This window comes from Caretta caretta, chromosome 5, assembly GCF_965140235.1.
Source record: "Caretta caretta isolate rCarCar2 chromosome 5, rCarCar1.hap1, whole genome shotgun sequence".
NCBI classification, from domain to species: domain Eukaryota; kingdom Metazoa; phylum Chordata; order Testudines; family Cheloniidae; genus Caretta; species Caretta caretta.
In genome coordinates this window covers 72,471,409-72,486,146 of record NC_134210.1, presented here as the reverse complement: position 1 = coordinate 72,486,146, position 14,738 = coordinate 72,471,409, and the positions used below count along the sequence as shown (strand labels likewise).

At 41.1% G+C, this 14,738-nt stretch overlaps 1 protein-coding gene across 8 annotated transcripts in view; it reads right to left on the bottom strand.

The window, feature by feature from the left end:
* APC (APC regulator of Wnt signaling pathway) overlaps nucleotides 1-14,738 on the bottom strand; it is a 202,977-nt gene that overhangs the window by 113,471 nt on the left and 74,768 nt on the right. For all 8 annotated transcript variants that reach the window (XM_048849761.2, XM_048849763.2, XM_048849769.2 and 5 more), the window contains 2 exons: nucleotides 7,281-7,365; nucleotides 6,559-6,760 (listed from right to left, as the gene is read on the bottom strand). In XM_048849761.2, coding sequence (XP_048705718.1) covers nucleotides 6,559-6,760; nucleotides 7,281-7,365 — 287 coding nt within the window. The remainder of the gene's footprint in view (nucleotides 1-6,558; nucleotides 6,761-7,280; nucleotides 7,366-14,738) is intronic.

Below are 14,738 nucleotides of genomic sequence, written 5' to 3'. Positions count from 1 at the left end.
TCATGGGGTAAATCACTTGGTTGCCACTCCTTTCCACCATCAAACAAATGGCATGGTGGAGAAGTTTAATGGAACTTTGGGGGCCATGATACGTAAATTCGTAAATAAGCACTCCAATGATTGGGACCTAGTGTTGCAGCTGTTGCTCTTTGCCTACAGAGCTGTACCACATCCCAGTTTAGGGTTTTCCCCATCTGAACTTGTATATGGCCGTGAGGTTAAGGGGCCATTGCAGTTGGTGAAGCAGCAATGGGAGGGATTTACACCGTCTCCAGGAACTAACATTCTGGACTTTGTAACCAACCTACAGAACACCCTCCGAACCTCTTTAGCCCTTGCTAAAGAAAACTTACAGGACGCTCAAAAAGAGCAAACAGCCTGGTATGATAAACATGCCAGAGAGCGTTCCTTCAAAGTAGGGGACCCAGGTCATGGTCTTAAAGGTGCTCCAGGCCCATAAAATGGAAGCCTCATGGGAAGGGCCATTCACGGTCCAGGAGAGCCTGTTAATTATCTCATAGCATTCTCCACCTCCAACCGAAAGCCTAAAGTGTACCATATTAATTCTCTAAAGCCCTTTTATTCCAGAGAGTTAAAGGTTTGTCAGTTTACAGCCCAGGGAGGAGACGACGCTGAGTGGCCTGAAGGTGTTTACTACGAAGGGAAAAGTGCTGGTGGCTTGGAAGAGGTGAACCTCTCCATGACCCTTGGGCGTATACAGCGACAGCAGATCCAGGATCTGTGCACTGGCTACGCGCCAACGTTCTCAGCCACCCCAGGACTGACTGAAGGGGAATACCACTCCATTGACACAGGTAATGCTCACCCAATTAAAGTCCAACCTTACCAGGTGTCTCCTCAAGCTAAAACTGCTATAAAACGGGAGATCCAAGATATGTTACAGTTGGGTGTAATCCACCCCTCTGGAAGTGCAGGGGCATCTCCAGTGGTTCTAGTTCCCAAACCAGATGGGGAAATATGTTTTTGCGTGGACTACCGTAAGCTAAATGCTGTAACTCGCCCAGACAACTATCCAATGCCACGCACAGATGAACTATTAGAGAAACTGGAACGGGCCCAGTTCATCTCTACCTTGGACTTAACCAAGGGGTACTGGCAGGTACCGCTAGATGAATCCGCCAAGGAAAGATCAGCCTTCACCACACGTCGGGTTGTATGAATTTAATGTACTCCCTTTCGGGTTAAGAAATGCATCCGCCACCTTCCAAAGACTTGTAGATGGTCTCCTAGAGGGATTAGGAGAATATGCAGTCGCCTACCTTGACGACGTGGCCATATTTTCGGATTCCTGGGCAGAACACCTGGAACATCTACAAAAAGTCTTTGAGCGCACTAGGGAGGCAGCACTAACTGTTAAGGCTAAGAAGTGTCAAATAGGCCTAAACAGAGTGACTTACCTTGGACACCAGGTGGGTCAAGGAACTATCAACCCCCTACATGCCAAAGTGGATGCTATCCAAAAGTGGCCTATCCAAAGGTCAAAGAAACAGGTTTAATCCTTCTTAGGCTTGGCCGGTTATTACAGGAGATTTGTACCGCAATACAGCCAAATTGCCGCCCCACTGACAGACCTAACCAAAAAGAAACAGCCAAATGCCGTTCAGTGGACCTAAGAGTGTCAGAATGCCTTTAACCAGCTTAAAGCGACACTCATGTCTGACCCTGTACTAAGGGCCCTAGACTTTGACAAACCGTTCCTAGTAACCACAGATGCGTCCGAGCATGGTGTGAGAGCAGTTTTAATGCAGGAAGGACCGAAAAAGAATTCCACCCTGTAGTGTTTCTCAGCAAAAAACTGTCTGAGAGGGAAAGCAACTCGTCAGTCAATGAAAAGAAAAGTGAAAAGTGAAAAGAATGTTACGCCATTGTCTATGCTCTGGAAAAGCTACGCCCATATGTTTGGGGACGGCGTTTCCACCTGCAAACTGACCATGCTGCGCTACAGTGGCTTCATACTGCCACGGGAAATAACAAAAAACTTCTTCGGTGAAGTTTAGCTCTCCAAGATTTTGATTTCGACATCCAACATCTCAGGAGCTTCTAACAAAGTGGCTGACACACTCTCCCGTGAAAGTTTCCCAGAATCAACTGGTTAAAATCGTCCTTGAGATGTGAAAAATATTGTTAGTCTTTATGTACTTGGTAGTATATTTAGAGGTGCATGTGTCTTATTAACTCTGTTTTTCCCTAGAGCTCCAGGAAGAAATCCCAGCCAGCATTTCACCCTAGCTGTGATTTGGCGGGGGCGTGTCATAAATATAAAGGGAAGGGTAAACACCTTTAAATCCCTCCTGGCCAGAGGAAAAATCCTCTCACCTGTAAAGGGTTGAGAAGCTAGGATAACCTCACTGGCACCTGACCAAAATGACCAATGAAGAGACAAGATACTTTCAAAGCTGTGGGGGGGGAGGGGGGAGGAAAAAATAAAGGCTCTGTCTGTGTGATGCTTTTGCCGGGTAAAGAACAGGAATGGAGTCTTAGAACTTAGTAAGTAATCTAGCTAGATATAAGTTAGATTATGATTTCTTTAAATGGCTGATAAAATAAGCTGTGCTGAATGGAATGGATATTCCTGTTTTTGTGTCTTTTTGTAACTTAAGGTTTTGCCTAGAGGGATTCTCTATGTTTTGAATCTGATTACCCTGTAAGGTATTTACCATCCTGATTTTACAGAGGTGATTCTTTTACTTTTTCTTCAATTAAAATTCTTCTTCTAAGAACCTGATTGCTTTTTCATTGTTCTTCAGATCCAAGGGTTTGGGTCTGTGTTCATCGATGCAAATTGTGGGGATTTTTCTCAAGTCTTCCCCAGGAAAGGGGGTGTAGAGTTTGGGAGGATTCTGGGGGGGAAAGAGGTTTCCAAGTGGGCTCTTTCCCTGTTATATATTTGTTAGACACTTGGTGGTGGCAGCAATAAAGTCCAAGGGCAAAAGGTAAAATAGCTTGTACATTGGGGAAGTTTTAAACTAAGCTGGTAAAAATAAGCTTAGGGGGTTTTTCATGCAGATCCCCACGTCTGTACCCTAGAGTTCAGAGTGGGGAAGGAACCTTGACTGAAGTGTAAACTTTATTTTTGCCTTTGTTGGAATATGGCTTGGGAAAAATACAGGCACGTATATTATTTGGTTGAAATGGAAGTCAAAGACTAGCTTTGGCAAAAACTTTGGGGAAGGCAACAAGGTCCTCCTGTCCCTATGAGGCATCATATACGGAGGTCCCATCACTCTACTGCCTTTCTGGCCAATGTTATAGCCACTAAGAGGCTATTTTGATGGACAAGTGGAAGAGGAAACATAGCATGGGGCTGAAAGGATGGACCCATCAGCACTAGGTCGCAATCCCATGGAAGGAGAGGCACCTGCATAAGGCCCTTCAAGAATCTACTACTGTGGGACATGAGAATGTTCAATGGCCCTGAATGGGAGCATGTCAAGCTGAAATGGTTGCTAGGTGAACATTAAGGGAATTTACAGACAGACAGTCTTGAATTCCTTAAGGACAGGAGATATTCCAGTATATCAGGTATGTGAGTTTCAGAGATAACGGACGTTGGTGGGATTGACTGAATAAACCAACCTTTGAAAAGTCCTTTCTACTGTGGATAAGGATATTCTGTACCTCCACTCAGTAGCTTCTCTCTCTACCAATGTTACCCTGCCAGGCTTCATGGTATGAGGTGCATGGATGATCTGAAGGGACCATCTACCCCTTCCTTTTTGATATTATGTCTGGCTGAAGAGGTAATTGGACTGGAGGACAAACAGATTCATCAGCTCTGAGAACCAGAACTGCCTTGGCCAGGCTGGTGCCAGCATGATCATCTTGGTTTAGTCCCCAGATGACTATTGAGATTAGTGGAATCAGAGGATATGTATACATTAGATTTGGAGTCCAGGGGACTCTAATCACTTCTGACAGAGATCCCTGGACCTAGCCTCATCTGGAGCAGAGGACTGGTCACTGAGATGGCCATGGAGTTGGCTGTTGTGTCTGACACATTGAGAGCTGCATGCAACCAGCTGTCTCTCCAAGATAATGAACTTTGATACCTTTTTGATGTCATGATGAATCTTGTTGGAAAATTTGGAGATAGTGTCTCAATTTTAATAGTCATATTTCACGAAAAAGGTCTGATAATTGGCAATTCTCAACTGCATACTGACTGAGGAGTAATTTTTGCAACTGAATAGATCTTGTTTATTGGGATCCTTATCTCAGGGTTTGATTTTAATGACCCATGACGGTTGGTCCTCTCATGGATCTTTGCTAAAACCAAAGATACAGGTACCAGGAGGGTATAAAATTGCTCAATGTATATAAAGTACCTGAAAATGGTGATGTCCCCATTTTGATGTCATCACTAAGAAAGCAGCCATCTGTCAATGTAGCTTGTTTGACTCCAAAATGCCCTCATTTATAAGCATTGTAAGGCATCCCGGCAGAGATGTGTAAAATGTTCAAGTGCTTGTGTGACTTCTTCTGGATATCTTCCATGATCCTGTGCTGTAACTCCTAAAAGGTCTTATAGTCATCAGGCTATGCACTAGACGTTGAAGGTACCACAGCCTCATTAGGAGATGATGATATACGAGTTGGCATGGCGTGGTCATTAGTCTAACTCTTCCTTATCAAAGCCTTGTTTCTGCTGAGCAGTAGGTGGAACTGAAGCCCCATACCCCCCGATGGCTCAGGAGAGAGGAAGACCTAGCTCTAGACTGTGTGGCAGAAGCAGGCTTTCTGACAGGTTGTAGTCCCCATTGTGCTCAGTATGAACCAGGCACTGACAATGATATGGCACCCATTCAGGCAGGTACCAAGAGGCAGTGTTTCTCCTAGAACTTTTGGGCATTGGATAATAGCAGTATGCCCTAGAATCCCTTTCTGATATGTAGATAGCAAAGGACCCACACCCTAATGAATGAGAAGGTGGCACCTCCCTGGTACAGGCAGAACCAGAGGAGGGAGAAAGAATAATCCTTTTCTAGGGCAGAAGCAGTTATAGCTGGGGGGCTAGGCAATCACTCAGTATACTGACTATTTAGTACTGTAAGTGAGCTTGGTATTGGAAAGGCAGTAGTGGATGGTACAAGAGGAATTTTGACCACTGACAATTGCAGTGATTCCAAGACCACAGAGACTCTGAGATTTATCAAAGCCATAAAGACTCATGTGAATGGAAATGGTCAGTACCAGAGTAATCAGTACCAAAGACATCAGTATCAGGGGCCTCTGTGCTCCAGTGGCAGGGCGGCCAGTGTCTGAGTGTCAGAGTCAGAGTTTAAGACCAGAAGGGATCACCAGATCATCTAAGTCTGATCTCCTGTATATCACAGGCGATCAACACAGCCCCGCCCCCCCCCCGTACCATGGGTTTCAGAGGGACCCTCCCTGGGCCTTGAACTACCCTTCTGAGCAGCAGAATGAAAGGGTTCCTGCTGTTTAGTGCTAGGACCTGACGAGGGGGGACCTAGATCTATACCCCTTAGAGGACCAGTGATCCTTTCTTCCCCTATCCACAGATGTTTTACTGGACACTTAGGAAGATCCCTCTGGGTATGTCTACACAGCAAAGAAAAACCTTTGCTGGCCCATGTCAACTAACTCGGGCTCGTGGAGCTCAGGCTGTGGAGCTGTTTCATTGTCATGTAGACTTCCGGGCTTCTGCAGGGTCACAGAGCTTGGGTTCCAGCCCAAGCCCAAAAGTCTACACAGCAACGAAACACAGTTGGAGCCACAGTCTGAGCCCCGCGAGCTCAATTTGGCTGGCATAGGCCAGCTATGGGTTTTTCTTTGCTGTGTAGCGATACCCTCAGAAACAATGGAAGACTTTTTGTAGAGGTCTGCTCAAGGATTTTAGTTCCAGACACTCCAGGAGATGAGGAGTGGTGCATAGTCATGTTCATTAAAAACAGCTTCAGGTAAACTTCTCATTTTTTGTGTTCTGTTCGAGAACAACTTGCAGATGGCACATCTCTCTAGAATGTGCCCTTAATTGCTTGAGGCATAATATCCATTATTATGGATGTCCATCACTGAATGTCCATCATTAAGGGGCATTACTGCCTCACAAGGAGGACACATCTTAAATCCTGGAAACCTCTGTTCTATCATAAGGGCTGGACAGTACCAGATGAAGTCCTTCAGAGAAAAAAGCTTTTTTCTGCCTTTTTTTTTTTAAATCAAAAGAAAACACTAAGTATCAAATACATGCTAACACTAACTCTCAGACACTGCTGGCCAAAAGAATCCAAAATCAAGGCTTGGGGTGCAACAGTGGAACACACATGGACAAACACTTGAAGTAACAGTACATGTTTTAATTGCACTTTCTTCTGTATTTAATGGAACCTGGAATCTACAACAGGTTTAAGTGTTCATCTAATTCAGAGTATGCTGTTGCCCAAAATAAATACAAGTGATGGCTGAATAATATTAGTGTGGGGGGATATTTTTCATTTTATTTTAAAGATATCACCAAGTTTATATTTTTAAAATTAAAAGAAGTTGATGCACAATGAACACCAATTAAAAAGTTACCTTTCTTTCTCTAGTTCTTCTAAATAACCAGTGCTCTCTCTGCTTCCGTTCATAAACCCTCTTCTTGGAAATGATCCCATGGGAACAGGGCTGCATTCTCCTGAACGGCTTGACATGGACCCTTCCCTGCTTCCATATGAATGCAAGGACATCTTTGGCCTTAGCTTCACTCCAGGAAAGTTACCGCTATCCAAGTTCAGTTCTGAATGAAAAATAAAGAACAAAACTTTATAGAGCAGAAGCTTAATAGCAGCAAACCTAAAAAATTGTTTACACCTTAATTTTATATTTTGTGTGGGTCATGTAAACTTTTTTTTGTCTTCAGGTTGGTGGAAACAAACAGGTTTTTCTACAGATCCCAAAGGAAAATATTGTGTAAACCAACCAACCTTGATAGTACAGTTGGAGGATCATGTTATTAATCTAAACAAAAAGGTAATAAACCCCTATTTGAGCAATACAAATCAAGTGCAGTTTTATGAAAGTTCAATAAAATGTAGCTTGTGTATCAATAGTATTTTGCATGGAGACTTAGGATAAACATTTCAAAAAGCACCTAAGTGATTTAGGGTCTTTAGTTCTATTTTTAAAAGTGACTTAGGCACTTAGGAGTCTTAAGTTTCACTGAAAGTCAGGGGGATTTGAGATCCTTGAAAATATTACACCTCAGCAACTACGATTGGCAAGCAAGTAACCCTATTTAAAAATCTTTCCAAATTTACCTTTAAGTCGCTCCAACAAATCAATCTGTCCAGAAGAAGCCATTGCCTCATCTTCAATGCTTCCCTGTAGCTGTTTCAGCACCTCCTGTAAAAAAAAAAAGAGCGGAGCACAACTAAAAAAAAAAATCCATACCACAACAATTGAAACACAGAACAAATGTATCTCTTCCTCTCCAAATATCAGATTTCACTATAACTACTAATGCAATATTGGCACAAGCCCACTGCAACATTTCATCTGAACAGTAATCCACTGTCATTAAAATGTTATTTGACTTGATTTCAACATTCTTTCAAATACGATTGCATTCAGGAGTTCATTCCCTTAAAATAGCACATCACCTTTTACAGCACAATTCATCTCAGTATTTCAGGGAGTTAGGCGTTCTCTTTATGTTACACGTGGCGAAATCAAGGTGCACAGAAATGAAGGCCAACGTTTTCAAACTTGTGTGCCTAAAATTAGTCTTGTAAATCTATTATTTAGGCACCAAAATAAAAGTAGCTTAATTTTCAGAGGAACTGAGCATCTTTAACTCCCAATGACTTTAGTAGAAGCATAGGTGCTGAGTTGCCAAAGTTTCTCCATAAAGACTTATCACTGTAGTAACTAAGTATTAAGGATCATAACATATTACAGCTGCTACTACCTGGCCTATGAGAAAAAGATTTAAGATTCACACATGTACAACCTAGGATTTGAAGCAAACATCTCTTTCCACTCTATACTATAAAAGCAATGTTTGATCAAATTATATAACTGAGCAAGAAAAAAAACACGATGCAGAAAAGATTCACTGTAAAAACACTGATTACCTCCAGGCTCCAAATGCTCAATGGCCTAAATTCAGGTGGACAATCAAATGTGAGTTAGGTCTGAAAGCTTTTGCTATTACAATGGAGACTCCATCAATAACAAAAATAAATTGAAAAGCATTGCCACAGGCAAACCCCTCCCCATCAACAGGAATAAAATATTATTCATCTTATCTCATGGTTTAGAAACTGCTTTTAAAAGAAACAGTAGTCACAGAGAGAGACCATGTCCAAATAATTAGAGAGGTACTCCTTAGCTATTATATATGGATAACTGCTCCTACATCAAGAATTGTGCATCTTTTTGTTTACTGTTACAAACCTAAAGAATTCTAGACAAACAATTACAAGTATCTTCGTCCAGTTGCTGTCCTTTGTATTTTAAGGAAATGTCTGCTGAGCCACTCTTCCTCAATGCAAACAATTCCTGGAACACGTTCAGCAGAGATACCAGATACATTGTACTCCACTAAGAGGTAGGGAGGAACAGAGAAAGAATGGATTCCCTTAGAAGCTAAGATGTTCTATATTATGATAGGGGTGCAACCTTAAAGTCCTATTCAGGCTCCAATTATTGTCCCCAATGCAAATTTCAAGTATAAGGGTTTTGAGGAGACACTTCCACAGGGTAGGGTGATATAATTTTCCCTGCACCAACTAGGGGTCAGAGCATGGAGCAACTACACAGCCACTCTGCAGTCTCTGGGCTGCACAAGTAGTTGTGGCACACTGTTCAATTACAGGCCAGTGTTTCAGCCAATGGAACTATATAGTTCAGACACAATAACCTGACCCCCTTGATTCCCATGCTGCTGAGGGCTAGAGGTGGGGAGAAAGCCTTTGAAATGAGTTATAAATTTTTTAAACTCCTGGAGAACAAGATAGAGAATTTATTAAAACAACACTAAAAATGGGTTGGTGTGATGTTGTCAAAGGGAATTGCTCATTCATATATTCTCTTATTTCTCTAGCCTAGTCAAATAATTTGTTAAACTACATTTTATCTTTTTTTCCCATTAGATTAAAGGTCAGGTAGCAATTTTCTATCCTGCCAAATTTAAGAGTTGTCACAGATGGTATAAAATATTTTACACGGTGGTTGATGCAAATTAATTTTTTTTTTTACACAAGTCCAGGACCCAATCTGCAACCTTTTCTTCTGCTGTACTCCTACTGACTTCTGCAGAACTAGTGTTGGGTTTTGAAATTATATCTTTACTCAAAACAACTGAGGTACAATTGTGGTGATGTCGTTTTTGTTAGATATGTATTGCACCATTTTAACTAGAAAAGTGTGTTTTTAAACCTGTGCAAGTGTGAGTGCACACATTCCTACTTCAATATAACTCACTCTTAGATGGATTTAGCTTAAGTCATAGATTCATAGATATTAAGGTCAGAAGGGACCATTATGATCATCTAGTCTGACCTCCTGCACAACGCAGGCCACAGAATCTCACCCACCCACTCCTGCGAAAAACCTCTCACTTATGTCTGAGCTATTGAAGTCCTCAAATCGTGGTTTAAAGACTTCAAGGAGCAGAGACTCCTCCAGCAAGTGACCCGTGCCCCATGCTACAGAGGAAGGCGAAAAACCTCCAGGCCTCTTCCAATCTGCCCTGAAGGAAAATTCCTTCCCAACCCCAAATATGGCGATCAACTAAACCCTGAGAATATGGGCAAGATTCACCAGCCAGATACCCGGGAAAGAATTTTCTGTAGTAACTCAGATCCCACCCCATCTAAGATCCCATCACAGGCCATTGGGCCTATTTACCATGAATATTTAAAGATCAATTAATTGCCAAAATCACGTTATCCCATCATACCATCTCCTCCATAAACTTATCGAGTCTAATCTTAAAGCCAGATAGGTCTTTTGCCCCCACTGCTTCCCTTGGAAGGCTATTCCAAAACTTCACTCCTCTGATGGTTAGAAACCGTCATCTAATTTCAAGTCTAAACTTCACTTCTTTAGTGATTAAAGTAAAACAAAATCACCCAAACCAAAATAAAGAGCATCTACAAAGAGTTTTGCACCAGCTTAACTAAACTGTTTTTTAAACAGTAAAAGTTAAATCATTGCAAATTTTGTATTTACTTAATTTAACACTATTTTCCTTATTTTGGGTCTCCAGGAGGGTGGCATCCTAAGTACGAAGGCTCCAGCAGATCTGAGTCCATCTGTATGAAGTGGACCTGTTCTGATGCCACGTCTACGCTACAGGTGCTACCGCAGCACAACTATGCTGCTGAAGTACCATCACGTAGATGCTTCCTACAGTGATGGAAGGGGTCGTCCCCCCCGCATCACTGTAGGTAATCTGCCTCCCTCAGCATTGGTGGGTAGGTCAACAGAAGCATTCTTCCATTCTAGCTGCATCTACACTGGTACTTAGGTAGGCATAGGCACAGCACTCAGGGGAAGTGATGTAGCCATGCCCAAGTTCAGACCAGGCCTCACTGTTAAAACGGTCAAGCATGGGGAAGTTTGTACTGATATAGGCAAAGGAATCATTTAAAGATAGCAATGGAAAGTAGAGAGCTATGAAACATCAGTTTATAGTAAACTTGTTGGTTGAACTTGTGATGGCCTTACACTCAAATTCAACAGCATTTCTGTGTTTATCTGTCTGTATGCAACGCATTAACTTTTGAACATCACAACTGATCATTTCCAAAATTTCAAGGAATGCTCTAGGCATCAATATCTAAAATTCTACTAATTTTCGGGGGAGTGAGGGGGATCGATCAGAAAACCAAAAGGGGGAGGAACATGGGGAACAAATAGAGCCCCAGCCATTTGATTAGCACAGTCACAGCTTCAAGCACCTGTGGAATTGTCTATAGATCAAACTGGTCGATGGCACCAATTTATGCCTTTCTGTATAACTATATCCCTGCTCAGCCTCCCAATAGAATTTAATATGTTGTCACTCTGAATGATTTATCTCCCAGACAGAAAGCAAATTAATGATGGGGAGGGGAAATGGGAGTCAAGGGGGGAAGGGGACATGCACAGAGCCCTGGCCCCAGCTCATTAAAAACACAAGTACATTCACACTGGGTAGGCCCAATGGTCCATCTAGCCCAGTAACCTGCCTTCAGATAGTCCTGGTGCAGATACTTCAAAGGCAATCAACAGAACAGGGCAATTTATCAAGTGATCCATCCCCTATCATTCAGTCCCAGCTTCTGGTAGTCTGTTGGGTCTGGGTTTATTATGACAGAACTGTCACTGTTCTTTACATGTTTTGTTTCTTTAACTTTAATGAACTTCTGTTTGTTGCATACTTTCATTTATCTGAAACTTTAAATTTATTCAGACTGTAGCAAAATAAACCAATACTTCTCCTGAAATAAAATTTGAGGTAGATGTAAACAGCTGCCACAGATATCCCAATCTTGGCATCAAGTTGGGTTAATGTGCAAAAAACAAGATATATTGAACTTGCTGGGCCATTTAAATGTAAGCTCTTATTTTTAAGAGGGTCAGTCATTAAATTCAAGTGAGCTTTCCCTTGAGATGCAAGGGAGGTGCAGACACTTGTCAACATCAGGAAAAAATCCAGTTATGAAACGGCTTTAAAAGACATAGTCAGCTGTCTGGGTTGGTGATTTTGACTGACAGCTCTGGGTACCTAGTCAAAAAGAATTTACAGCCTGATTTTGCATATTTAGTAACATGGTCTTCATATCTGATGTTCCAAATATTCCAATGTACCTGGCCTTGACTGAATGACATTCATTTTCACACTACATCACACCTCATTATATGTTTCTTACCATGTTTGTAATCAGAATAGGTTTAAATGTTTATATGTAAGAGCAACTTTTTCTGTTATCAGATTAAGAGATTGCAAACAGGCATTTCTCTCAAACTGTACAACACAAGATTAAAACTAGTACATATTCTACATAATTTAGAATGACAAGATTTAGAACTGCAACCTAATCAAAAAAGCACACAGAATTTTTGCATCTCGCACTCCTGTCAGCAAAAAAGGACCAATGTTTACTTGTGTTTATATTTTTAAACCAAAAATGCTGAAAGTTTCCTAATGTTTGGTAACTGCATACAAAGGTGGATGGATCTTTCATATTCACCTCCAGTTTTGTGCATCTCTCCCATTAACACAGGTTTTTAAAAAAATAGAAGCAGGGCTGTAAAATGTAAATATAAAAACAAACTCAAATAGGTCTATAGTCAAATGTACTGAGCAACATTTAAAAAATATTGAAATAATGGGGTAAAAAAAACCTGAACAATTTGTTATGCATTTGTGGAGGTGTGACCAAGGGACCACTTGGTGTCAACTGGCAGAGGGCACAGGTATAAATAAGGGTTACAGGGTCCGGTTTCTACATACTAGTTAGTCAAAGAATGTAATGTAAGGTCTCTACTGAAAGCCTGTGTCATACTGGTACTTAATCATTGTGAAATGTATAGATGGATAATACATAAGGAGTTGTGTGTACGTGTGTGTGTGTGTATGTACACACCCCCTTAAAATTATGTTCTTAAGGTTATTAACTTGGAGCTGGTCACCAGAAGGTGGTAAGTTTCTTCCAGACAGGAGACACTTATCTACCTGCCTGGCTATATGGAGGTTGAGTATTGTATACTTCTCAATGAACATATATTTACAGTCTGAGCAAAATGCTAATCAAGCGATTGCAAAGTCTTCAAGGGAGATTCTAGACAGGAAGAAACAAGCAGCAGGGGTAATTTTTTTTTTTTAAACAAGTGAAGACAATGGATCACTGGAACTATATTGAGGGTGCAGAGATACAACCAGCTATCCTTCACTCAGGAGACAAGCTGCCAGCTGACTTGTCTTACGAACAGAAGATTACAGCTGGTCTGGCTGGCTGATTCTGGGAGAGAAATTTCAAGTGACCCAACCTTTTTGAGACAGGAGAATAGCTTGTTTAGGCTCTAGAAAGCATGCTTTTATTTTATATGCAATTTTATTTTATTTTGTATGTATGATTTTATTTTATATGTAATCATATTTCCATGAATTCTACCTACTTCTTCTTAAATCTCTGTTCTTTGTTAAATAAACTTCTTGTTTTTACTATACATGTATCTAAGTGCTGTGTGTAGAGCAGAGTGGTGATCCTGAGGTGAAACTGGTAAGCCCAATGTATACTATTCCTTTGAGAATAGCAGATCCGTGAATTCTGAGTGAGTCCAGTGGAACAGGGGGACACACTGTGCTCAGGAGTTGGAGTGTCCCTATCATTAACCTCTAAAGGGAGAACAGGGCCTGCAGAAGCCTGAAAGGTGGTGTTCATGTTGCTAAATGCTGGCAGAGTTGGGGAACTGATTCCTGACCCACAGCAGGCACAGACAAGGCTTCCTCACACTCAAGGCAGATGGTAGCAAGGTGCCTTACAACCCCACTTCCCAAGGGTACCCATCACTGAAAGTTCCTCCAATATTACTATAACTTTAAAGGATATCTTACCTGACCTCCATAAAAATCTGAACTTGAAACCTGGTTAGTAGTACTAATTATAGTAATAGTCAATAGCATATTATTGCCTGTTGAAACACTATGATAGCTCAACTTTTCACTTTAGGAAAATATAACTTCAGTTCACATAACAAAGGCTATTAACTTATCAGATTCTTTGGACAGTGATGTTTTCAGTAAGAAAACTAGTAGCTGTATTCATCTGATGTCACTGTGCTCCAAAGCTGTCATTTTCTGTAGCTACATATTGAATTATGTTCAGTTTTTAGTTTAAGTCCAATGTCAAATCAGTTTAAATATCCCATTTTGTGCTGAGCGAGAATAGCATGTCCAAAGTCATGTCAGTGACTATAAACATCACCAGCTCAATCTTGCCTAATATTCTTCTCACAAAAATAAGTGTTTTTATTTGATTATCCAATCAGTTGGGTTTCTGCATGCAACCTTTAGAACTATTTCCAAAAGCCAATGCTTCTGGAAATGAAGTAACAGAAAATCACTAAGGACTCTGTAAAGTCACAGAAAAGGCATCCCTTCCCACTTGTTTAAATGCACATATTCAGTGATATCTGAAACTGAAATACAGCTGGCAAAATTCAGCATAAAAGAATATATTTTCAAGGTACTCAAAGTTTGAACATTATTCAGTGTATATAATTATGGAAAAACCCATCCAATTTGTCAAATTACATTAGTTGCATAATCACACGAGAGGAATAATTCGTAGAGTGTATTTGATTTGATTTCTTTTCCATTGACTAGTATAATAAAACTAGTCTTAATAAAAATGCATATAAGCTGATATTTTTGTCTAAGTTTATCTGTGTTTCAAGCTCAATACTTTTTGGTTGACCACTATCAGATTTTATCCCTTATATGTAAATAGCATATTCAGATTAAAAATTGCCTTCTCTCCCCTACATCACGGCCTGATTACGGTTCCCTCTTCCCTTCTGCATGGAAAGGATGGATGGGATCTTTGAAAGTGAGCTGCATGACTAAGATCCAGTGGAGGAGATTGGCCTGGGGAAAGGAGGTGGGCAGCCCCACATTGGGCAGAATGGCATATATTATCCCCCACACCAACCCTGAATCAATTACTCAGGAAAAAATAATACAACCAGGGCATGTACTACTGTTTCCATGAAGAACCCTCAAT